Source organism: Parasteatoda tepidariorum, chromosome X2, assembly GCF_043381705.1.
Source record: "Parasteatoda tepidariorum isolate YZ-2023 chromosome X2, CAS_Ptep_4.0, whole genome shotgun sequence".
NCBI classification, from domain to species: Eukaryota; Metazoa; Arthropoda; class Arachnida; order Araneae; family Theridiidae; genus Parasteatoda; species Parasteatoda tepidariorum.
The window spans coordinates 28,783,434-28,810,270 of record NC_092215.1 but is presented as its reverse complement, the minus strand read 5'-3'; the positions used below and the strand labels follow the sequence as shown (position 1 = coordinate 28,810,270).

Here is a 26,837-nt window from a genome sequence, read left to right as displayed (position 1 = left end):
ATTTAATTAAATTAAAAACTTTTTTTTTAAATTTTCATTTATTCCATTTTTTATTATTTTCCCTAAAAAATAATAAGAAAAGATACTATGTATGTAGTATATAATTATATAATTAACAATTTCAAAAAGTCACGAATATATGAATATTTTTAAAATAAATTGTTACAGTTCTTTACAATTATGTTTATGTTGAAAATTTATAAAACAATCTAAATTTTGAAAGATATATAATGATAATATTTATATTTTTAAGTTTTTATTTCAATTAATGAATTTAAGTTGTGATTTTGTTAAAAATTTATGCATTTAATTGTTATTTAAATTACATAATTGAATAGCTATCTAATTTTATTATATAAGAGTAAGTTCAAGTAAATCTGATGGACAAGAAACATTAAATACAATTAAATAGTTATTTAAATTGAGTGATTTTCAGATTAATTTTTGAAAACTGTTCCTTAAATTAGACATGCTAAAATGTTGAAACATGCAATTTATGTCTGATTTAAATTTTCATCATCTTACCTTTCGGTCTCTTAAATTAATTTTAAATTATTTGAAAAAAAAAGTCTTATTTAGTTACTTGATATAAAATTTATACATGCTCACAATTGATAATTATATAAAGTGGAAACATTGCCTCTTACGCTATTTATTGAATAATTATAGGTGTAGTTGTTTTTTAATTTATATGTAGCATTACAATCATTACTTTGAATGATCGTAAGAGCGTTTATTATTAGATACATTGTAAGTAATTCTAGTGTACTATGTTTTTACCAATGCATCAACTAACTTTTTCTTCTTTGCAGACTTATACTTGCTTACATGTCTGTTATTCCTGCCGTTCTTGTTGTAGCCCTGGTGTAAGTTCTCAGCTAGCAGCCATCCTATGTATTTTCTTGCCTACCCTTCTTAACAGTCTTTTATCCCTTAACCGCTTTCAATAAATTCTTGCTTACAAAAAATTTCCTTCATTTTCTTTATTTTAGTAACTCTCATCCTTTACAACTAGCATTTTATTTCAGTACAAGTAGTTCTGCTTTAAAATAACTAATCATTAAATGAAGTGTTTTATTTTTTAAACTTTTTCCTTTTTTCCCATTTTAGAGAATTATAGTATTGATATGAAACAAGTGTTTTTAGAAAGTATTTTAATCAAAAATTATTTAAACCATGATAGGAATGATTTGAAAAAATTATTAATACACATTTGGAAGTACTTTAGATATTTGAATATTGTAGAATAATACTTATTTAAAGAATGTGTTATTTACCATGGTGATTGATTTAACATGGGTATCAAGTTATATAATGACTTGAAGTAGTTAGCATTAGTAGCCTTTTATAAACATCAGAATGCTAATAATTTAACTACATTGTGTACGCTGACAGCTACTCACTAATGAATCTTAAAAACTCATATGATTTTTAAATTAAAACTTAATCATTATAAAATATAACTTAATTCTTTTACACAATTTTTAAATTAAGTTGATTAAACTAAATGAAAAACTTAAAAACTTTTTGTTATATACTGTCCTGAAAATTTTCTAATTATTAAAAATTTATTTAGTTATAATTACTTAATTTTAGCAATTATTCTTTCACAAGTTATCACTTAAAATTAAATTAGAATTTTGAAATACCATTCAAAATTTATTTGAAAACTATATTATTTTTATTAAAAAAAAAATTGTTTAATAAAATGTTTAATTTTGCATTAAATAATATAAAAAATATTCTCTCATCATTGAATTTTTTATTGAATACTATTTTATCTTAAGCATATAAATTGGTAGTCTTTTTTATTGTTACAATTTATTTGTAACCTTATTTGTAGATAAACATGTTCTAAATTGTTTTCTAATATGTATAGGTAAATCGTAATGTTGATGATTTATTTGAAGACCTTCGTGATGGACACAACTTAGTATCACTGCTAGAAGTTCTCTCTGGAGAGCTATTGGTGAGATATTTTTTTCCTATAAGTATAAATTGAATGCTATACCATATAATTTGACTTTTATTCTACTATACTGCACATTCTTCAAAAAGTATTACGGCAAAAACAATTACTTCTAAGAGAATTACATAAATTAAAAGATAGGAATAAATTTTAAGAGATTAAAGGCTCCACTATTTACACATTCCTCAAACTTAGCCTTATCGAAAATAAATAATTCTATGAAAATTCTACCTGAATATTTTCAAAATTTGGCAAAGTTTTTCTCTATGGCTTTATGAAAATAGGCTGTTTAACTGAATTCCATATAGTGTTGATGTTGTATATGTTGTCAGGAATTGCTTAATCTTCAAATCTTTTCATTCTTCAATCCTATTACAATGAGTTCATTCTGTATTTTTTTCATAGATATTTTATCCCTTGTTATGAATATCAGAATTTCATTTATCCTTGAAAATCAAAATGTATGTTATTGCAATCAATCGAATTGGTCTCAGTATAAGAAAGAGTCAGAAGATTTTCACATAATCATGTTAATGATCCACTTCTCTTTTCAACCAATATTGGTTTATTTTTCTTAAAATGCTAAATTTTCAATAATATTTGATTTTTATTAGAAAAATTTCATGCCCACCGAGTAATTTTTCATTCAAGTTACAAATAAGTTTGAAACGTTTTTTATTATTCATTTAGTTTCAAATGGTTTTAAAAAATCATACTTCCAAGGGAAATTACAGTAATACAACTTGTGGTGGTAAAGTTTTAAACAAGTTTGGTGAAATTGATAGAGTTAACATGCCAGCTGGGGTGCAGAATATAGATCCAGAATATAGAGGGAAATTCAGACTGCCCTGGCAAAATTTGTTATGGAGAATTATTCCTGCAGAAATTATCTGTTATGCCAAATGTAACTCAAACTTTATATGTTAATTTGTTAATCGGTTTTATATGTCAATTTGTATATTTGTTAGTTTGAATTCCTTAAGTTTATTTGTAGCACCTTGAATTTAGTTTTAAAAATTATTCAAGAATTGTGTAAAAATAAATGATTTTTTCCCCTTTGTTACGGAATTTTTTTAAAAAATATACAGAAAAGACAAAATTATTGTTAAAACATTTGCTACATACAAACTTTACTTTTTGAAAACATTTTGTAATTAAAAAAAAGCACTATAATCTTAGGGGGGAAAACTTAACTGACAAAATATTAGGCTTTGATAATTTTATGCACTCCTGCATGCCAGCAGTAAGTACTTTTTATTTAAACTCTTACGTGAACTAACATGTATCATTGAAAAGACAGAAATTGTATTTACTGTCTGTGTAAAAAATAGATGAACACTAAAGTTTCAATTGACAGCCTGAAATTAAACTATTCAACTGCTATAACCCAAGTATTTCATTTTTACATTATAATTTAAATTTAAAAAAAAAAAGAAATGTGTTAAACATTGTTAGAAGAGTCAACTAAAATTATGTTAAACTATCATTTGAAATTTAATTGGTGTTCTTTTAAACTAACATTAAAAAGTAGCAGTTTTCAATTATTTGGAACAAATTTCAAACATTTTAAATCAAATTTCATTTAAAAATTCTCACATTAAAATGAAAGATTTTTTTTACCTGAATAATTTTGCTAGCTAAAACTGTTAAATATGATTTAAAAAATCAAAGATGATTAAAATTGATTATCACATTCATAATATATGCACTCTTGCTGTTAAATCCTACCAACACCTCTTTATAAAATTTCTGACCTTAGTAAGCACTGGCTATTTTAAACCTTATCCCTAAGAAAAAATTTTCTCTAAAGCTTTTGGGATATATTTAAAGCCTTTAAAAGGAATGAAAATTTTTTGCAGATATTACCTATACAGTCTATTCTAAAATAACTTGCATTTTTAAATTTTCAGATATTTCCTTAAATGCATGAAATACACAAATAACTACAAGAATTTCAACTTACGGTTTTTAAAAATTAAAATTAACATTCACATTGTCAAAAACTGAATGTGTTTTATGATAATACGCCGAAAGAGATTGATAATTTTATAACATTAAAAATTATCAGTTTTAATACATGTAAGATTTGTAAAACTCAAATTTTTTTTTGTTGATAAAAAGTCTCTTTGCTAAATATATTCATTTGATAAAGTATGTTTACATAATACTTGCTTTAGCGGTAATGACACAGTTAAATAGCAATCATGAAAAATCTAGTGTTCTTAAATATTAAGACATGAAAATGAAGTTTAAAAGCATAAATTTAACTTTAACAACAAAAAAAAAAAAAGAAATTGTTAGAAATATTACTAAAATGTTACCTATATTAAAAAAGCTGTAAAGTGTTAATAAATATAACATATATATATATGTTACGACACAACCTGAGTCTTTTTCAATGTAACATACTAAGCGTTGACTGTTTTATTTATTGTTGAATAAGTCTGTAATCATATTCAATAATTTACATCTAATTTGGTGATAAAACATGAGTCTACTTTTAAACATTCATTTTTTCAAACGTGAGTGTTTACAACTAAAGTTAGCTTAGTTTTGTGATGATTCTAAAACCCTTTTTCTGAATTTCGTTTCTCATAGTATTTAAAATTTTAATAATGTGTAACTTGATATTTTGTTAGTATTTATAATTGTTTTTTACTGAAATTCAAGTTTAGTTAATGAAGTATGTAAAATATTTTTGTATAATTCTCTCTAAATACATTTTTTTTTCTTTTTTTAGTCCAGAGAAAGAGGGCGGATGCGATTTCATCAACTTCAAAATGTTCAGACAGCATTAGATTTTTTAAAGAATCGAAATGTAAGCATTTGTATTGTTTTGCATATTCAATGCATTTCTTTTTTTTTTTTTTTTTTTTACTTAGTTGCAATTNTTTTTTTTTTTTTTTTGAATTTCAACTACAGTTGTTCATAATATAAAATCATTGTTTAAGAGTTTAGAATGCTTAAAACTGAAAAAGTACGAAAGTAGTAAAAGTACCAAAATAAATGTTGATACTGACAATATAAGAGTAATTAATGTTCTTTGAGAGTCTCATTTGTTGAGATTATTTTGATATATTGTCACCATTTATGTTAATTTTTACTTTTATTGGTTATTGTTTTATTAAGATTTTGGAATTTCTGATTTAATATGTTTTTCTTTTAATGAAAAAATTTACTTGTAGTGTAACAATTCTTTAAAAAGTATTTCTTAATTCCATTATTTTTGCTAAGCAAACTGAATGAGTTAACTCTAGAGAGCTTTAACTAGATGATTTTGTTCTGGCAGATTTATTCACTTAATTATTCAAAATAATTCTTTCAAATCGATCTCTTAAAATACTGTGGAAAAAAATTGCTTGTGAAAAAAACATTCCTTTGATAAATACTTTTTATCATTTAAAATAATGATATGTTGCTAGCTGTTTTTTCCATCATTTTCACTGCCCAAAGTGTAGGCTAAACTTGATAAATTTATTAAAGCAAATATATTCATTCTGTAGTTAAAAACATAAATTTCTTCAACCAATTTTCGTTTTCATTTGCTGATTAATTTAACACTTAATGTGATCTGCTTTTTAAAAGGTTATTAAGTGCTCCAATCATTTTTGATCTACAAAGTAGAGCTTAAATCTCACAAACATTTTATTTTCATGTTTCCTAATGTTATTTAAGATATAATTATGTAGTAATTAATATTTATTATTTGAAACTTATGTTTATTAAATTATTTCATCTACATAGAATATGATTTTGTTTTCTTGTTCTAAATGAGATTGTAATATGATAGAGTTATGTTTCCACATTTTAATTCTTGTAGCTATTAGTCAACGATTGGTATCCCTATACCTGAACTATCCAAGTTACACTTAACCAAGTTTCACTTATCCTGGTTAAGTGTAATTAAGTGTAACTACCAAGTAACACTTATCCTTACACTTAAGGTATTTCCCTACTTAAAATTCTTAACTGATCAAAAATCAATTATAGTATGCAATGCTTAGAATCCTTACACATGATGTACCACACTAATTGACAGTGTCCTATGTGTGGCTTGCATGCCAAATGTGGTTGCACAATGAGACATTCTGCGTGGCGCATGGGCTTATCATAATTTTTAAAAAAATACTTGATCTTTACCTAGGCTCAATTAGTTAGATTTAAGTTATTTATATTTCTTCATTTTATTGTATTTTTTTTTTTGCTCTTATATTTCTTTATTTTGCAGTAGTATAAATAAGATTTCTATATCATGGATATTTCTAATTTTTATTGTAGTTTAATTTTGACTTAACTACAGCTCTAATTTTTTCAGAAATATAAATTAATCCCATTAAAGAATTATTTAGTATAATTTTATTACGCATTATGAAGCAAGTATTTCATGATTATTATCTTTACAATTGATATTTTTTAGTTCTTAGTAATGTAGAGCTTTATTTGAAATTTGTTTGTATCAGAATTATATAATTTTTGAAACCTCAGTAGAGGGATGCTTTATGGTAAATTGTAGTAGCATACTCAAAATTGTTTGAGAGCAAAGTAGCACCAAAGCATGTAGAGCTGCCATTCTTGTTTTAAATTAAAAGCAGAGTGTAAATCAAACTTTCGTTATTGTAGTCTAGTTGAAGTTTGTAAGCCCCATGTTATGAATAGTATAGCTGAAAACCCAAATGTTAAGTATCAGTTACTTAACACTTAACATATCATAACTGGTCAAAAGACAGGTTAGTGCTTGTTGCATTGTATGGTAAAGTGTTGGTATGTTTAGGGTTAAGATGAGTAAAGTGTATGATAAATGTGGTCTTCTTTTCTTAAATAATGAGGCTTCAATCTTGAGCAGAACAGAGTTTTATCTACTTTTTCTTGCTAGACTTGAATAATTTATGTTTTAGACTAAGGAATCCTCTACAAGTGTTAGAGGAAATTTCTCTTCAAAGTGGGTGTAGCAACCCTAGGGAAAATGTTTGAATTTTGTATGGATTGAGAAATTATTAACTCCTTTCTTTTGAACAGCAGATTCTTTGGTGAAATTTTCCTTCAGTAGTAGAATTTTTAATTAAATATTTTATTTTCAATATGAAAGAGCATTTTCATTTGTTGAACTAGTTTGATTCAAATCCCATGCTTTAGTATGTAGTATTAACTTGCATTTATTTTTAATGCTTAATTTTTATTTAGTAATTTGCTATTATAAGCTTTTTACAAAATTTGTTTCCAAATTTTGTTTTTTGAGACAAAAATTTTATTGCCATGTTCTCTATTGCAATAGCAGTGATGGAAACTAGTTTTCTATTTGAGAAAGCAATTAAATTGTATCTTGAGATGATTTCAGGTTTAGTAGCAAAAGGATGAATTAAAAGTTTGCTTGTAAGTTCAAGTAAAAAAGAAATACTACTGTTAATATATTTGTCTTCTCTTGATACCATATTGCTTACATCTATTTCATCTTGAATTTTATTCTTTTGTTTGCTGTCAACATCACTTTCATTTTTCATTTTTATATTTTCTGCATTAAAAGTGTAGTAAAATTGAGATAACTTCAGTATGTGTGTGTGACAGTAACATAAATTTAAATTGATGTGTTGGAATACAAATGAAATGAAACTTTCTAAATTATTCTATTATTTTTTTCTTTTGATCTTTTTTTACTTAAGTGCATAGTAAGCCTTGTAAATTATATGAACTCTTAAACTATACTGATTCATAGTTGAAAAATTATTTGCCAAATGCTTATAATTATTTTATAAATGCTTATAATTTTGCATATAAAAACATTTATGGTCATCTGTAAGTTTGTAATATTTATTTATTTAATAAGTGTTTAAATAAAGTAGTTTTTAAAATTTAAATACGTGCTTTGTAAACAATATCCTGTTGTTGGTTCTAAAACTGATGTTTTTAAATTCAATAAAATGTCAATTAGCATTACTTTCTATGAACACTTAAATTTTGATTCATTATACAACTACAATCTGTGCAACAAAAAAATTCATTCTCTGGTAACGTTTTGGATGTATTTTAGTCTGTTAGAAATAATTTTAACACCAAATTGTCTAACTTGTTTTTTAAATCTGATTTAGTTTTTTTTAGTTTAGTTTTTACTGTTTAGTTTCTAATGTTAGTGTTTAGTTTCTGCTGCTTTGAATAAGTTTTTTTATATATACTGCATTATTTTTTAGATAAGACTTGTGAATATACGTCCTGAAGACATAGTCGATGGAAATCCGAAGTTGACTTTAGGCTTAATATGGACAATAATCTTACACTTCCAGGTTTGATTTTTTCCAAATTATTTTAAAATTAGTTTTAAATATATACAATTGCCTCATATGATATTTAGTGCTAAATGTTCATAACTGACTGTCATTTCTTATTGGAATTTTAACAGTATTTTGTAATTTTTCTTTGATATCTTTCAAACTTGTATTTATTTTTTGCATCTGAACATACAAAAGTAAATCTACATTTATTTTTTGTATTGTAAAAGATTTGTCAACTACTATGATTTCAGTCCCTCTAAAGTCATTGACAAATAATGAAGTGTTTTTCTGTTTCCAAATTCAAGTATTTTTCAAGTTGAAATTTCTTGCTTCAAAGCTTGCATTTTTTCCTAACTTTTGCTTGTATACATCTATGTTTTAACCTATGCATCCACACACTAAACTTTAAAAAATATAAGTCTATAATAATAATAATAATATTAAAATATTCATCTTGCATGTACATTTTTATTCTCATTTAAACTTTAGAAAATGCAAATTCTGATTCTATCTAAATTTTAGTATTTTGATCAGTAAACATATTATGTTTTTTGATAAGGAGGAAAAAGCTGTACTACACATTTTGCACTACCACCGCGTTTTTTATTAGAAGTATGTTTCTAATCCTGCTAAACTTATGTTAATCACTCATTTGGACCTTTTAACTAATTTTGATACAAAGCTGAAGATATATTTTTTTACCTAATGCTGCTTTGAGATTTTAGCCAGTTCAATTTGAAAATTCAAGTCAAATCATGCAGTAATACCCTAGTTTTTAATCAAGGTTCTGAAAAAAATCATGAAAAACAATTTATTTCTCAATCAATATAACTCAGTTTGATAAAAACTGAAGCAGCATTGATTTTATATTTAAATGTGTACAATTCATTATTGTAGGATAGTGTATGCAAAAAACTACACTTTGAGTTGAATTTAAGTAATGTCATATTAGAGAATTTGGGAGCTAAGAATATGTTCATGCATTGTAATATTTTTCTACAAGTTTAGTAAACATGGCAAGTTGTCGCATGGTTCATTTCTCATCTCATATGATCTGTGTTAATTTAAAATTAGAATAAAGTACGCAAACGTGGGTGATATAATTTAATAAATAAGATTCATAGCTTCATTACTTATATAAATTAGATTCTAAATTTTATTGAAATTTTTTGTGTCAAAAATGTTTGTTTTTCACTTTTGCTGTTTAGAATTCTTAGGTTTTTATTTTATAATTCTTAAATTTGGCAACCATTTTTTGTTTGTACTACAGTGCGCTGCATTTTCATGTGGCAATTTTATTAATTTATTTAGTTTTAAGCTTTGTATGAATGTTATATAAGCTAGAAAGTGTTATACTGAGGGTGCCCTGTGTAATAACTAAGACAAATGATGGCTGTTTTTAAATCCTACAATAAGCTCATAAAACTACTGAAGTAGACCTCCTGATATCCCAAAAAAGGATTTATTAAGCTTTTGTTTATTTTCAATTTGATTTTTCTTTGAAGATTTATCAAGTTTCTGTGTTTTTATCAAGTTGCTTTTTCATTGTATTGCGGTTGTCAATTCCATTTTCTTTTTTGTTTGTATATTGTTATTATTTAGTGTTATTCCCATTCAAAATTCTGTAAATTGTTTACATGAAGTTCAGTTCCTCCCACTGTGATAATTAATAATTTCAATTATTTGAACTACAATATTTATAGTTTGAGTTCATGAGCAATTGTCTATGTTATTGAAACTCTTTACTTTTAAAGGTAGAGAAGTTATACTTCTTAACTAAGTATCTATCTAGGATTTTTCATCTATTTCTATTTGTACAACAATATTAATCATTGATCACATATTTCTATTTTTTGCTTTTTTTTCAATTATTCTTTTTCAAACTGTTCTAGGTTTTCAAATCATGCAATTTTTTATAAAGTTGTTTTCACAATCCATTCGATTCCTCTAGTTATAAACAATCTAGTTCTGTAATATAGTTATGATATGGTTAAATAGTTTACTAAATTGCTTGAAATCTTATTTTTAACCTTCTTTGTTTTTATACTAGATGAATTTTTTTTAAGTCATGCTTTAATTTCTTTTCTTTTTTTTCCACTTTGTTATTCATGTAGCTGATACTTGTATTCTCAACAAAGAATACTTTTTGAAAAATTTTAAGAAACGTTTTTATTAATACACAATTTAAAAGTATTTACCTTCAATTATTTTTTGAAAATATGAAATGACGTTAATATCAATGACAAAATTACAGTATATATTGCAGTGATCTACAATAGATAGTCATATACTTTGAATGTTGTTTTCTTTGAGCATTATTTCGCATGTTCTTTAGTCTAAAAACTTCCATTTTTATCTATTTTTATTACAAACTTGACAGCATTTCTGTTAATAATATTTATTTCATCAAATGGGGGCTGTTTTATTATGTTTATAGTTTTTAATAAATTTTTTATTCAGTATGTTACTTACTTGTGAAATATAGTTCTTTTATAATTTACCTTTTGCAGTAAGAAATACGTTATTTATGTTGTTGTAAAAATTTTCAGTAAATTTTATAAAAATATATAATCTTCTATGCCAAAAATAATTTTTTTTTACCATGGATCAGACATACACATTCCACTTCACAAACTATCTTTATTAATAGTTTGAAATAAAGTTTGAAATATGCATTATGGTTTAAAATATTTTTACATCCTAAACTGGAGGAGGTTTGCCCACTTCTTCTCCCAACAGCTTTTACCAACTGATGGTTGATCCAAAATTCTTCCATCATAAAAGATTATGATTAGTTTCAAAATCTATGTGAGCACAACAACCTAATTAAAAAAATTTAAGTAAAATGAAAATTATTAAAATTGTGAAGTGGAAGTAGAAAATGTAATGACATTTTACATATGTTGAAAATAGTAGAAATCCCCCAAAAACTATAAGAATAATAATTTTAAATTAAAGAAACAATTTGTATATTAATATTTATTTTTCATTTTAGAGAAAGATGCGCATAAAATTGGAAAAAATAAACAACAAAAATTTATTCAAATTCGCTTAATCTGAATAAAACTTTTAAATTTCTTTTAGGAAAGGAAATATTTTCTGAGGTGTCTTTCAAAAAAAATTATTTATATATTTTATATTTAATAATGTTTAATCATCTATGTTTAGGATATTAAAAATATTTCTTGTATCCTTCCTATGCAGATATAACATTTTTAACTCTCTAAATTCATATAATTTAGTGTTTTTAAAGCAGATTGTTTAATATAGTTCTAAAAAAGTTTTACTATCCTAACAAGTATTATAAGCTTTGTTTCTTCATGAACCAAACATTTATCATCCACAGCTCTGTCATTTATCAAATTATGTTCATCTATGATAGAAAATTTACCATCTCTACAGAAAATTCCCAATGCACTTCATTTTACTTTAAAAATTTTGATATTTGTTAAGTCTTAATTGAATCTCGACACATTTTGACAACTGAACACCCTGTAACTTTAGCATGATAAAATTGACAACTTTTTAAAAAATATTCTTGAATTAATGTAAACAAGGAAATCTAATATAGGCAGAGTTAAATACTTTTTATTAAATTTCCTAATGCAACATTGTTAAGTTGTATCGTAAAACATAATGGAAGCATAAATTTTAAATCTTGAAGGAATAATGAAAATAGTCTATGTTCCGTATTAATAAAACAAACATCATTTGTGTTTATAGAAATTGGCAAAACAAGGCACTTTAATAAATCAGTGAAAATAACTGTTTCATAAGTTAAAAGCAAAAAAGCTAATAAAAATATTTTAAAAGACTGTTAATCAATGAAAAAACTATTCAATTTCTCTATACAACAGAAACATCGATTTTTCTAATTTTTAATTTCAGATACTTGCCAAGGTTCTGAAAATTATATATTTTTTTAAACTAGGGAAGTTGTCTTGCATAGTGTTTTACTTTATATTATGTTTTAATTTATTATGTGATCAATACATACATTTAGTAAAACAAACCTTGTTTCAGGCAGTTACAGTGTATTCTCACTTTGCATTAGCATTTCACACTTTTCTTCATTCATTAAAATAAATTTTCCTCATCTTTATTATCAATATTTTGGACAGTCATTTCAATCTTAAGTTTTTAGATAGCTGTAAAGCTATGATTTAATGATGCAAAAAATTTTCCTGGTGAATTTTTGTGTATTTATTAATGCAGAAGTTCTATGAAACATCAGTAGTACCTTTATACAAAACATAAAATACCTTCATGAGCTCAGTACTGCAATCTGAAGGCTTAATTTTGAGAAGCTGTATCTTATTACTTAAAACCTCCCTTCAATGGGTTTAGTCCAATAGGCCTATAATGGTAAACGAAGAAATGAGAACTGACTGAGCTGCAAATATTTTTTTATCACAATGGATGGACATAAGTATCGGTCCTTGCTAAACCATGTCACAACTGAGAAACAAATTAATGTTTTCAAATGCCTTGCAAAAATTGTCTCTGAAAATGTAAATTTCTGCCTTTCTCCATTTCACATTGCTTGCAGATTCTGTNTGTCTTATATATTGAAATTAAACTGTCACAAAAATGAACTGATGTCAAAATAACCTTGGCAAAAGAAATAATTCTTCAAATGGGCACACATATGCTTGCATATTATATTGATACTGATATTTTTTAATTTTGCTGCTACAAGTATCATTGCAATATTTGTTAGAATTAGGCCTGGTAGCAGAGACACTCCAAGGCTGCAGTGACTATTGCATATTATTATCTCATCTGCTGATTTTTTACCTCAAATTTCAAAAATAAATAAAGGAAATAATTATAATAAAATGCTAGCAAGACAATGTCATTTTTCTTACTGTTTTTAAAGTAAATAATATTGCTGAATGAAATACAGTAAAAATGAAAACGTAATTTTTTTTCTATCCTTATTGATGAATGATAATGACTCCTTTGTCCCTTGTTTTAAAATCTGACTCCAAAAACAAATTCAATAATGTGCAGCCTGCCGGCAAGGCTTCGATAACGCAGTTACAGAAACTTAAATTTGCAGGAAAAGTTTTTATTATGGGCTGTGCTACGATTTCATTCACTAAAACATATAAGGGGTAAAACATCTTCAATATTTAAAAAAAAAAGGGAGAAAAATATTAAAAAATTTATTTTTTTTATGTTAAATTTTTTTCCTAAGTTTTAAAAAGCTATTCCTATTTCAAATTTGAATCTCAGATAATCTAATTATCTGGTTTAATATTCTGATTTAATTTATTTAGAATAATATAATTTGATGCTCAGAAGCTATTGCTATGGATGCATTTAATTTTTCTTTTAAGTATAGTTGTGTAAGGTTTAATTGAAATTTTAAAAAAGGATAAATTTATGTGTTGAATTTTTTCATCCATCCTATATGTTTACACATGCAAATTTTACTATATGTATGTTAGAGTAAGATAAGATTTTAAAATTATGTTCTATAATGATAAGCCACATTTTTAATTTTTCAAATGTTCTGGAGACCATTAAGAGTGTTTTTTGGTGAAAAATGCCAAGATTTCCTTGTTGACAATAAGTTGCTTTTCTATATTGTGCTGCTGTCTTGTTGTAATTTCTGGTAACTTGTAAAGTCTTTATCTGTTAACAGTACAATGGAACAATTTGAAGTGACAATATCAACTTTCGAAAAACATATGGACAATCACTATATTTTCCCAAACCTTTTATTAAAAATACCTTTTAATACAAGCCCTTTTAAATACAAGAGCTTTTAAAGAAAAAGAAGCAGAAACCTGCTTTGGTGTGTTTAACATTAATAAGAACTCTCAATTGTTTATGGATAAAAACTTCAATACTTAATGTTTTGGATCAAAAAATAACCTATTGAATGTGACTGATTAATATGGGCTCTAAAAATGGTATCATGAGTCAATTTTTTTCTTTTCAATGTTTTGTTTGTTTGTTTCATACAAATGAATTACCATTTACTATAGATCAATGATATCTCTACAAAATGTCTACCGGAGTTTCAAATTGAAATAGTTTAGTAAGCTTGTCACGAAAAAATTTCAGATGCATAAAGACAGCAACTAGAATTATGTAATTTTCAATAGTATACCTATTAAAGGACTTGCAATTTTACAGAGTATTATAGTATTTTACTACACATGGTTTTATATTAAAATTCAACTATTTTGCATTTTAGCAGTTAAGGCCTTTAAAATATAATAATAAAAAAATAACTTTCAGCATGAATTTCTAAAAATGCTACCAGAACAAGCAATACAAAGAAACATACATTTTATTTTTCAGAAAATAATCTTCTGATCCCTCGAATCATCCATTCCATAAAACATTTTTTGACGAGAATTGAGTCTTTGAAGAGTTCTAAAATAAAGAGAAATTATTAAGGTTGACAGGCCCGGATTTTTGCTCGGCAAGGCCCTAAGCTATTGAAGATCTTGGAACCCTTCTATCTTCTACTAAATTTTCATTACCCCAATTATTTTTCCATTGTTGATTATTAAACATTAAATCAATAGTTTTTGATAATATTACATGGTTGTTGAAAATGTTATTTATACAAAAACTTCAATATAGTTAAAAAGTATATTGATAGAAGTAGGTATATAGATTTTTAACAACTCCAAGTAGTGCTAAGAATAAAAAGTTGGTTTTGGGGACCCCCTGGAGTTCTTGGGGCCTTGGTCTCTGCAGTCTATTTAGATTATATGTAAATCCGACCACGAAGGTTCATAAAAATGTTCAAGAATTTAAACATTCCTATTTTAAATTTCAATACAGACTAAATAGATACAGTTGACTCATTGATATAATTTACTGGAATTCAGTATCACCTACATAGCTATTCCTTAAGACTTGGTTATCATTGATAACAGATGTATATTTTGTTTGCCAAGGCTTAAGACATCTATTATTAATAATGAAATGATTGGATTTTGGACATTCCTGTTGTAATTCCTATTTTCTGATATCCCTGTCATTCATAAGCAATAGATTGTCGTGTTATATTAGTTACTAGAGCATCAGCAAACATATATAGCAACGATTCATAAGACAGATTTGACATCCCTGTCATTCATAAGCAATAGAGTTTTGTGTTAGATTAGTTGCTAGAGTGTGGGGGTGGAGTTATCGACAGGGTCAAACTTCATCTATGAAAAGATACCCCACCATAGAATCGAGTTAACATGTTTTATATACTAGTAAATTGGAATTATATTTTTGTAGTGATCGACACACTACAGTACTTCCCCAACAGAATTACATCTATGATAGAGTTCGATGAAGGGATTTGATGTTTTTGCGAGAAGCCGTGAGAGCTGTATTAAGATCAACGTACTTTTTTAATGCTGATCGTGAGAGCTGTATTAAGTTCACGGTCGTGGTCGCTCCTGTGTTGTCATTAGCAGTCGACTGAATACGTTGTACGTTATGTGTGATCGAAACTGAGTAGCAACAGCACGAGGAGGTGGATAATGTCGCAGTCACAAGTCAACTGTTCAATGTGGACCATCCGTCGGAGTAGGCGTGTTCAAATGGTAGTGGGTGTTTCTGTCAAAGTAGGCGTGTTCACGTCACGTCCGGGTCACCAATATGGGAGAGAGGAATTATAGACTATGTCAACCTTCACCTATGAAAAGGTACCCCACCATAGAATCGAGTTAACCTGTCTTATATACTAGTGAATTGGAATTATATTTTTGTAGTGGTCGACACACTACAAGAGCAACAGCAACTATATATGGCAACGATCCATAAGACGGATTTGACATCCCTGTCATTCATAAGCAATAGAGTATTGTATTACATTAGTTACAAGAGTATCAGCAACTGTATATGGCAACGATCCATAAGACGGATTTATAAGATTAGAAATAACATCTATAACATCATTACACAAATTTGATTTTTAAAAGTTAATATCGTCAAATTCTATAAGACAGTTAAACTAAATGTTTAAAGATGGCATGGTGAAATTCAAGGTGTGGTCACCTGCATGTAGAGAATTTTTGGTTGTTTTCACGAAAAATAAAGAGTAAGATTTCAAGAAAAATTTATTAATGTTACAATATTTAAAAGATTACTGTCGCAACCAATGATGAAAATTCAAATTAGTATGATTGCACTTATAGGTGATAACTTAAAGTTTTCCTCATATAGACTGCTAATTTAGTCTAAACTTTATTTTGATGAATTTTTTTTTTTTACCTGGAGCTAGTTAATAGATACTATTATAAACTTTTTTTTTTTGGTGTTTAGACACTGAGAAAGGTTCTTGTTCACAGAATCTAAACTATAGTCTATCCATTTTTGTACTTTCATTTGTGTTTTATTCATAATTTTTTCCCCTTTAATCTTTCTTATAACTTGCTTTGCACATTTCTGCGAGCATGTGAAAAACTCAAAAAGTTACATAATGGGATAATATTTTCTACCCTTCCCCTTATTAAAGTTACATTTTCCAAAGTAAATATTAATGATTTGTATTCTCCCCCATGTCTGGGGGATCAGGATTCAAGAATACAAATTCATTTGGTAAAAGAAAAAATACCTATTTCTATGATTTTATAACTTAAATTTTTATCTGCCTATCTCGTATCTTTTAAATCTGAAACATTTGTTCTGAAGCACAGTTTTCACCCTTTAGTGCTTCTCTGTATATTTAAAAATAATGATGATAATACTTTTAAACTCGAGAATATTAAAATTTTTTCGAAATCGGACTGTTCTCCCCCTCCCCTCTCTTACTGAAAAAATAATATTTAAATCAGATTTATTTTTTTATGACATGGGCTTTAACTTTTTTAAATTACTGCGATGTATTATTAAGAGCCCAAAAAGAGAATGTCGCAGGTAGAATCACTTATTTTATTCTCTGGTGTGCAGCGTACATTTATGAAGTGTACGCTGCACTTCAGCGTACACGCTGCATAATGTACGCATTATTAGAATCCTCTTGCAGTCTAACCAACCGTAGGAGATTTTCATGGTTTTCCTTTCCATGTAACGCAAATGTTTATTATTTTCATCAAAAAATTCCTTGGTGATTACTAGTTTGCTCCATTGCTTGATCCAGGAGTTTCCTTGTCTTTTGGATTGGGTTCAAAACTACAAGGATTCGGAATTGAACTTTGATGGTCGTAAACTCAAAATTGGATCTCCTGTTCAACATTGGTTACATATGATATAATATAAAATGTATGTGTTTAGATATTGAACATCTGACTAATTAAACGAAAGAAATTTCTTTTTTTTTTTTCGATCCAAGCAACGAGATATATTATTTTGTTTTATAACTGTCGTTGAACAAAGCCAATCCAATTTTTAGTTTACGACGACCAATGTTCAATTCCGCAGCTTTGTAATTTTGAACCAAATTCGGAAAACAAGGAAACTCTTGGATCAAGTATTGGGGGAAATTTGCTTTCGTGAAGGACTTTTTGATAGATCTAATCCGCATTTGCGTTACATAGTGGAAAATCTCCCACGGTTAGCCTGACGGAAAGGAGACTCTAACCCATGATCCCTCTATCACTGAGGATATTTTACTTTAGCACTGTGGTCGGTGCGAGACGGGTGTGGAATTCGTATCGACCAACTTTCGCTGGGATTCGAACCCGGGTCATCTGATTGTTAGGCGACCGAACAGAGGCGACCGTCCTGAGCCTCCACGGCTACGAGGTATGAGATTTCTGCTAGTGTTTGGCACACACAAGTGAAACAATTTCTGAACATGTACTCGAGACAGACGTAAACAGTCGGAGCCTTCGCCGATAACGTATTAGTTTTGTAATTGTAAGTTGTTTTTTAGTCGTAAGTAGACAGTTATGTATTTGTATTGTATTCTAAAAGTCAGTTTTGTTTTTTGTAGATGTATTTTGTTAGTAAACCTTTAAAATTAAGATATTTACAAAAATGTCGCAATATTGTAGCATATTTTTTTTTTTTTTTTAATAATGCCTAGATAAAGTAAGATAACCTTCATTTTTGTTTGCATGCTTACATTTTCTGTCTTAAAAAGTAGAAATTTTTAAATTTATGTTTTCTGGTTTGAAAAACTCCTGGGATTCAAAATTCTATTAAAATTTCTCTACTTTTGTTCGTTTCAAAGAGCCATAAATCAACAAGACTGTCAAATACTTTAATAAATATTGTTTAGAATTTTTTTTTTTTAAAGCTAATGACGCTATAGCACAATTTCTGTAACTTTTAAGAGATAGTAAGAGATAAAACAAGAATTTTTTTGGCAACTTTCTTTTTTTTTTTATGAAAATCATTCTTTACTTGCTGAGTAAAATAAAATAAAATTCTGATGAGATAAAAATTTGTATCCCGGAAATTTTATTTATTTATGAGTAATTCAATATCCAGATTTTACTGTTTTTAGTTTTTTAAGTATCCGTAAACTCAACTGTACTTAATTTTTTAGTGCTAATTCTTTTTTTTTTTTCTTTCATTTGAAATACGTGTTTCGTGTTTTTATACATGCCTATCTTAAAATGCGTTTTACTAGATGTTTTAACTTAATCTTCATTGCTCAAAAAGTATGTGTTACTTTATTTTTATGGGACAATTTTCCAATCTCGTTATTCTTCTCTAATAAGCGGTTTATAGCCGCTATTTTATCACACCCAAGTTCCGATCGTTTAGTTGAATTATTTGAGTCAAAGTTAAAACGTGCGTTTCATATCAAAGAGTCGGAAAGGAAAACGTTCTCTAAAAAAATAAAGAAATAAATGAAAATAATGCTTTTAACGTTTTTTCGAAGAAAATGAAAGAATCGTGAAAAAAAATAATATCTTTAAAAAACTTGATTTAAGAACACTATTTTTATTCAACAAAGTGACGTAACATTAACGTATTTGATTAAAATATTTCGTATATAGTATAGTTAATGCCCTTTATTTATCCAAGCTACATAAATAATTCCGCACGCCGCACTGCATTCAGAATGTGCTTCAAGTCTTTTTTATTGCCCTACCTTTAAACCTGAATAATTTTTAATACATTGAATAATTTGTTCATTTAATTGAGCAAAGTTTATTTTTAAAATCATTGATTTCTACAACTTGAAATTGAAGAAAAAATTACAATTCAAAAATTTTTCAAAAGTGATTTAAATAATTTATTTTTTATTTATTTTATAACCGGCGTTGAATAGTAGAACCAATTCTGAGTTTGCGGCTACGTATATTAGCCTTGTAATTTTGAACCCAACCCTAAAGACAAGAAAACTCCTAGATTAAGCATTGGGAAAAACTAGCGTCTCACAGTGGACTGATCGTTAAGACACGGTTCCCAGCAGATCACCGAAGTCAAGCATCACTGGCTGCGGTCAGTGTGCGGATGGGTGACCACTTGGATCAGTCTGCGTAGGGACCGAGNAAAATTAAAGAATCATGGAAAGAAAATAATATCTTTTAAAAACTTGATTTAAGAACACTATTTTTATTCAACAAAGCGACGTAACATAAACGTATTTGATTAAAATAATTCGTATATAGTATAGTTAATGTCCTTTATTTATCCAAGCTACGTAATTTTAAGCTACATCGTACAGAAATAATTCCACACAATTTGTAGTGTTCAGAATATGCTTCAAATTTTTTTTTTAAATGTCCTTACCTTTAAGCCTCAATAATTTTTAATACACTGAATAATTTACGTATTTAGTCCAGCAAAGTTTATTTTTAAAATCTTTGATTTCTACAACTTGAAATAAAAGAAAAAATTTGCAATTCAAACATTTTTCAAAAGTGATTTAAATAATTTATTTTTTATTTATTTTATAACCGGCATTGAACAGTCGACCCAATTCTGAGTTTGCGGCTACGTATATTCAACTCCTTAGCCTTGTAATTTTGAACCCAACCCTAAAGACAAGAGAACTCCTAGATTAAGCATTGGGACAAACTAGCGTCCCGCAGTGAACTGATCGTTAAGACACGGTTCCCAGCAGATCACCGAAATCAAGCATCGCTGACTGCGGTCAGTGTGCGGGTGGGTGACCACTTGGATCAGTCTGCGTAGGGACCGAGGNTAAATTTAATTTTCAGTTTTGTATATTTTATTAAATATATGGTAGTAAGAACTATAATTTTGTAACGTAAAATTTTCGGTAAAACGCTAGCATGTGAACTGAAAACATATCAAATACAATAGTTTAAAAGACCGTCGCCAATAGCCCATTGTGCAGCTCTAGTGCGACGTAAATGACCTACAACAACAACAAACTAGCCTTCTCGGAGGACTTTTTGTGCGTTATATGGAGAGGAAAACAACGAAAAAATCCCACGGTTAACCCGACGCAAGGATATTCTAACCCATGATTCGTCTGCCACTGAAAATATTTTACGTCAACACTTTGGTTGGTGCGAGCCGGGAGCAGAATTCGTATCAACCAGTCACAGCTGGGAATCGAACCTGGGTGACCTCATTGGGAGGCGAACGCTCTGTCCCCTAAGTTTCGGCACAATTTAAATAATTGTTTTTTTGAGAATTTGAAAGTTTAATAATTTTTTCTGGGGGGTATTACAATCTTTGTTGACCTTGTAGCCCGCTGTTTGGGGGTCTGAGCATCGCGTGTCTAAAAATTGTAAAATGAATGTTCTAGTTTGGTTCTTTATTTAGAGGCTATAAACACTATGATTTTAATGACTGCGACCCTATTCCAAGCTTGTGAAATCGGCACACATTCCCAAAACAACTAGTGCGTGTTTTTCTTAAGATATAAAAATCCAAAAACGTCTTTGCAAAGAAGGATCCGCCTTAAATTAAAGTTTTCTTCTCCACACACAATAAACTGTTTAAAAAAGTCGTAAAAAAGTATTTTTATTGTTTGTCTTCTTTTAAGCCGACAGATATTTTTTCTCATTCTATTCCCAGGATGTTGCGCAACTTCAAGTTTCCTATAGTGACCAAGTGGGGGCGGAACAACACAGTTTCACCACTGTGCATATAAGGATATAGTTTGCTGAATTTTTTTTGAATATATATTATACTCTGCTTCATTGAATTGGTTCGAATCCAATTGATAAAAAAAAAACGAAACATGCCTTTTACTTTTATTATAATTTTTTTTATCAGTGGCTAAGTAGAAACGATGTATAGTTGTGGGAAGTTTGTGATCCGAAGGTGGTATAGCGTGGGCAATAGTATGTGGGCTACTTCAACTTCATGTAATTCTGCTGTTGCTGAGTCAGGGTGAAGGTTTCCCCCATACAACACTCCAGAGACAACGCCTCGGTCCTTCTTCTTTTTACCCTCTGCGACACATGTCGCGACTTTTGGAATTCCTCTTTATTTTGCAAGCGTCCTCTTTAAGAAGTTCAAACTTTTAAGTACTTGCTTTTCGCACGTGGTTAAGAATTTTTTTCTTATCAGGTGTTAGAATTTATTTTATTTTATGGTTGTTGAAGTCAACATTTGCTTCGTTTTAGCTCTGTAAAAGTGTTACAAATTAAATTATATTAATAATTGTTTATTTATAATAATTATTATTAAATAATAATTAAATAGTTATAATAATTTAACAATAAAATAAATTATAATAACAATTAAATAATTATTAAATAATAATAATGATATAACCATAATAATGATTAAGTTATAATTGTAAAATCTCATAATTATATCCGATATAAATTATAAATTTTTTTTTCTTAATAACTGANATGGCAATTGAATGTTAATTAAATAATAATAATAAATAAGATAAATTAGTAATACTTAATTCATAATAATAATTATTATTCTATAATAATTAATAATCAAATAATAATAATTAAGTGATTATAATAAATAATAATAATTTAATTATAACAATTATTAATTAAATTTTAATTGCAAAATCTTATAATTTAAATCTGATATGAATTATTAAAATATTTTTATACTTAATAATCGAATATTTAATTGGCATACATCTAGTAAATCGCTTCGCTGGGATCTAGATTACATTGTGAAATAATGTATAGAATCCCATGGAATAGAATGTCCATGTCAAAGGACAGTGGTTTGCATCTCACCATTTCCAATTTTGGTACAATTTTGCAGGATGGTAACTGCGAAAGGTTTTCGTGGACTCTCATTATGGCTCTCATGGGCTTTCTCTCATAAATGTAGGTCTTTTTCACTCAAGTAGTTTCCTAAGGAAGCAAATTATATTTATTCTATTCTTGTCACGGATATCTTTTCGTCTTTTGATTCAGGCTCATAACTACAAGATTATGACGTTAAACATTGGCAGTTGTTCATCTAATTGTGTATCTGTTTTTTTTTTTAAATTTTATTTATATATTTATTTTTTTAGTAAATTGAAATGAAGTCCTAATTTAGTAGTGCTGTGAGCTCTCTTGTGTTTTTCACTCCATTGAAAGCGAGTGTCAATTATGATAAAATTTTCCTGAAATCTGCGAAGGTTTAAAAATTAAGGCAAAGTAAATTATTATGATAATTATAAGTTATCATAATTATTATGATAATTAATTATCATAATTATCAATTATGATAATTAATTATAAATTATAATAATTATTTATAATTATGATAATTATAAATTTACAAGCCTCCGTTAATGTTTAAACAACTATTATTATGATAGCTTATTAATAGTTTAATAATGATTTTTTATAATAATAGTTTAACATATTCAAACTATTATTATTAAACTATTATTTTCTTCTGTCATTTGGTGTTTAGTTTAGACACTGATGAAGGTTATTGTTTATTAAACTGTAACTATAGTGTACTTTATAAAAAAATTTAACATTTAGGATGGTGTTCAAGGGAAATTTCGTTAAGAGGAAATTGTATCTAATTCTTCTTTGTTGCTAGGTAACTAAAAAGAGTGATAAAATTCTTTGATTTTTCCTTTTGGTTACTTCTCAGTCTGTGAAGAAATTTCCCTTAAACTTCTATGAGTGTTCTTTTGCATGATGCAGTCTTCATGGCTTGTGGGATTCACCTGAAATATATTAATTAAAAAGGTAAAATGGTTAATTGATTAATTAAATTTCAAAGACAGAGACGTGGTTTTTTTCTGAATGCACATACATTTCACTTTCTAGTGACTGTCCATCAAAATATGGAGAATACCCGTAATTTAGAAAATGAGGAGCTCAATGGAAAAAAAGTTTTCTTTCAGAGTCTTTAAATTTAGTATATCTCAGTGGATGAAGGTGCTAAGTGACAATCTTTGAGTGCTTGCAGAGAGGATAAAGGTTGCAAATGCATAAGGACGTGGCATTATCTTTATTCCCTATTGTCAACGCATAAACTTTAAACCTAATTTACTTAAATTCACTAAAAATGTTTCTTAGAACCTTCATCCACTAACGGTGACACTTCACCACTTCATCCACTAAATATGAGATACTTTTTTAAGGAAATTAAATAAATTAAAATAAAAAATTGTATTTTCATTATGATTTTGGAACTTTTTTAAAGCTAATAAAAAATTGTTTTGCTGACAATCTTAAAACTTTAATTTAAAAATAATTCCATGTAAAAAAATTCAATTATTTTTATAATTATTTGCTTAATGTAATAATGATCGAACTAATTTTCATAAAAAAAATTTCCAACATGCTCTGCAAAATAAATTGAAATGACACAATTTAATAAACAGTCGTACCTGCTAATGCCATTCTGTAAGTCCGATATGTTAATTTCCAAATATTCTTAAATTATTATTTACTAACTAAAATTTACAAATAATATCATGCATTTTAACACAGTAATCTATTTCCATAAGATTCGCTTTCGATTGCTTTTATTTTACTAGAATGTTAGGGTGTAAACAAATGGATTGAATATATTATTCTTCATACCTTCCTTCAAAGCTCACAAGTTTTTTCTTCTTCCAAACTTTTACTAAACGATATCTTTTATATTATAAAGCTCTGAAATCTCCCTAATGATATAAGTGATAATTAAGTACTTCTAGCGGTTACAATTAAGATAAAATTCCAATTTAATAGTGCAATTACGGGGGAAAAAATTCCATCTCCAATTGCTCGTCCTTCAACGTCTCATAAACTATTTTTTTTCCATCACCTACGCGTTGTGATTTAAAAATCGTGTCAAGATGTAAGGGCGTTAAGGTCAACAAACGTTTCAATATCATGCCTATTTGTCTCATCCCTGAAATTGAGTAGGCCCTACATGCATGAATTTGCTCTCTTTAAATGATGATGCATTTTCTGTTACTTAGATATTAAAAATAAAATTCCAACTTAGAACGATAAATAATCGTATGATTTATAATTAATTGCGTGGGGTACAAGTTCAATCTATTTATTAACTTCTCTATCAATGAATGTTTTCAAAGTCGATCGATTTAAAATATTAAACAAATTGATCTTTGGCGTTGATTTTTTTTTAAATAAAAAAGAAAAATGCATAAAATTTGTTAGGCTTAAACTTTAGGCTTAATGACAGATGGTCTTTAAGTATTGGCGCCAGATAGTTAACGCTGGGTGTGGTAACTAGATTTTAATATGCAAACTTCTTATCTATAATATGATATGGTCTAATTTCCGACTAAGCTTGGGTTCAGTTTGTTAGTTTTAAATTTAATTTTGCAGCCATATGGTGCTCTGATTCAAATTTAAAGCTTATTATTCTTATTCTTAATGTGTCTCGCCTTATATACATTAATTAAGGCGACTTTAATCTTTAACATTAATCGTTAAAAGGATTTTTTAAACTCATTTAACTAAATACAGACATATCAACTTGCTTCGATTTGTGGGAAAAAAATTTCTAACAGTCGGGAAGGTTTTGTTGTATTGTATTATTTTTTGTTTGGTAAGTTAGTATAAATTTTGTCCACCACACACATACACGCAAACGCGCGCGCAGCACATCTGAACAATTCAAAAGTTGATATGAAGCTCAGCTTTGTTCCAGTTATCTTGTGGTCAATCTTTTAAATGTTACCAAAACCATCTAAAAAATGGATTTCTAATTTTCTATTACTTAACAATTTTTTTTTCGGGGGGGGGGAGGGAGGGAGCAGAGAATCGGGCATCCCTTTAAATATGTAAATATTCGCTTGATCGACTACTGACTTAAACCAGTTTTGAATGCATTGAATAATAAAAAATAAAAAAACAATTTTGTTTAAGGAAAAGGATAAAATGTTACTACTACGTACAGGATTTTACAGACATTTTTTTTCTCAACTTCTTAACTTTTACATATGACTTTTCATTATTGCCTCACAATTAGTTCTTAGTATATTTTTCAGAGTAAAGTAGGGATTAACGCTAGAAAGACTGAAACTTAGTATATACCTATATTGCCCAAAAGCAGTCAAAATGACTGGATTGTAAAAGAATAAATAATGTGTAAAGAAATTTGTTTAACATTAAGGGACTTAAACTTTCAACTGCTCTACTAACTTAACTAAACTATCGGACCATATTTTCCGCATCACGGCTACCTATCTATTTTAATAGTCAAAAATCCAAATCCGCCGAAAAATAACATGTTTATTCAGAAAAAGTACGCTTTTATGTTTCTTTCTGTAACTTAATAGTTAGCACTTATTAATTAGCATATTTGAGATCACCTCTTTGAATCATGATGATTGGCGATTAGTTTGCGAAAAAAAAATGATCAATAGAAGAAAAGTTTTTCAGGGTGATATCTTTTTTTATTTATTTTACACACTAAACAGCACTAATATATATTTTTTTCTTTTTAAAAATCTTATGTGAGAGAAAAGTTTAAAAAAAATATTTTAATTGTCTCTGGTTAGTATGTGCAGGCATGGGGTGAAAGCCCTTTTATAGTAAGACGGAAAAGAGAAAAACCTGGTACGTAAAACATTTCATTCCAGCATTTTTTTCGAAAAAAATGAGATATCTGTAACTATCAAGATTTCTTTTATAATTCTGGCATATATATAAAACTGCTTCTTTTCCAAGATAAAGTAGATATTGTTGAAAAATTTAAAAAAAGAATAAGTAAACTCCTCCCCAAAACTAGCTATAACTGAAATGGTTTTACTACCAGCCTTTCCTCTTTTCCGTCTCGCTTTCACCCCTGTGTGCAGGGCTGATTGTGCTCCGGAAAAAATCCGGATTTCCTGAATTTTCGCTAACAGTGATCTGGAAGTTTCCGGAGATCGAAGGTACAGACGTTTCAAAAAATCATTATCACAGAAATTTCCGGAAATCAAATTTTCAAAGGTGGAACTTAAAAACACAGTTTATTTTATTTGTTTGTAAGGGAGAGCCAGAAAGATACTTTATAAGCTCATATTCATGATTAATTTTAATTTTTTATCAGTAAATAGTTGTTATAATCATAAACTCAAGAAAGAAAGACATATTTGTAAATTTTAATTACTTCTCCAGGTATGTGTAAATGGTATAGGTATGTGTAAAATTTTAAATATTTTTAAGTGAACTAAGAAATATTGAGAAAAAGGAAAAAAAAACATTGTTTAAATTTTTTTCTAATTTTTCAATTAAACAGTTCTTTTTTTTCTTTTTTATTTGTTTTTATTTATTTATTTTTTTTTTAACTTTTTAACTCAATGAATTTTCCGGAATTTTGACTTGGGCTCA

The 26,837-nt window shown here is 27.6% G+C and overlaps 1 protein-coding gene across 4 annotated transcripts in view; it reads left to right on the top strand.

Moving 5' to 3' along the window:
- Positions 1–26,837, top strand: part of LOC107443336 (dystonin) — a 289,005-nt gene that overhangs the window by 107,830 nt on the left and 154,338 nt on the right. For 2 of the 4 annotated variants that reach the window (XM_043041041.2, XM_043041040.2), the window contains 4 exons: positions 813–866; positions 1,880–1,969; positions 4,710–4,787; positions 8,152–8,244. In XM_043041041.2, coding sequence (XP_042896975.1) covers positions 813–866; positions 1,880–1,969; positions 4,710–4,787; positions 8,152–8,244 — 315 coding nt within the window. The remainder of the gene's footprint in view (positions 1–812; positions 867–1,879; positions 1,970–4,709; positions 4,788–8,151; positions 8,245–26,837) is intronic. The other 2 variants (XM_043041044.2, XM_043041042.2) reach the window with 1 other exon arrangement.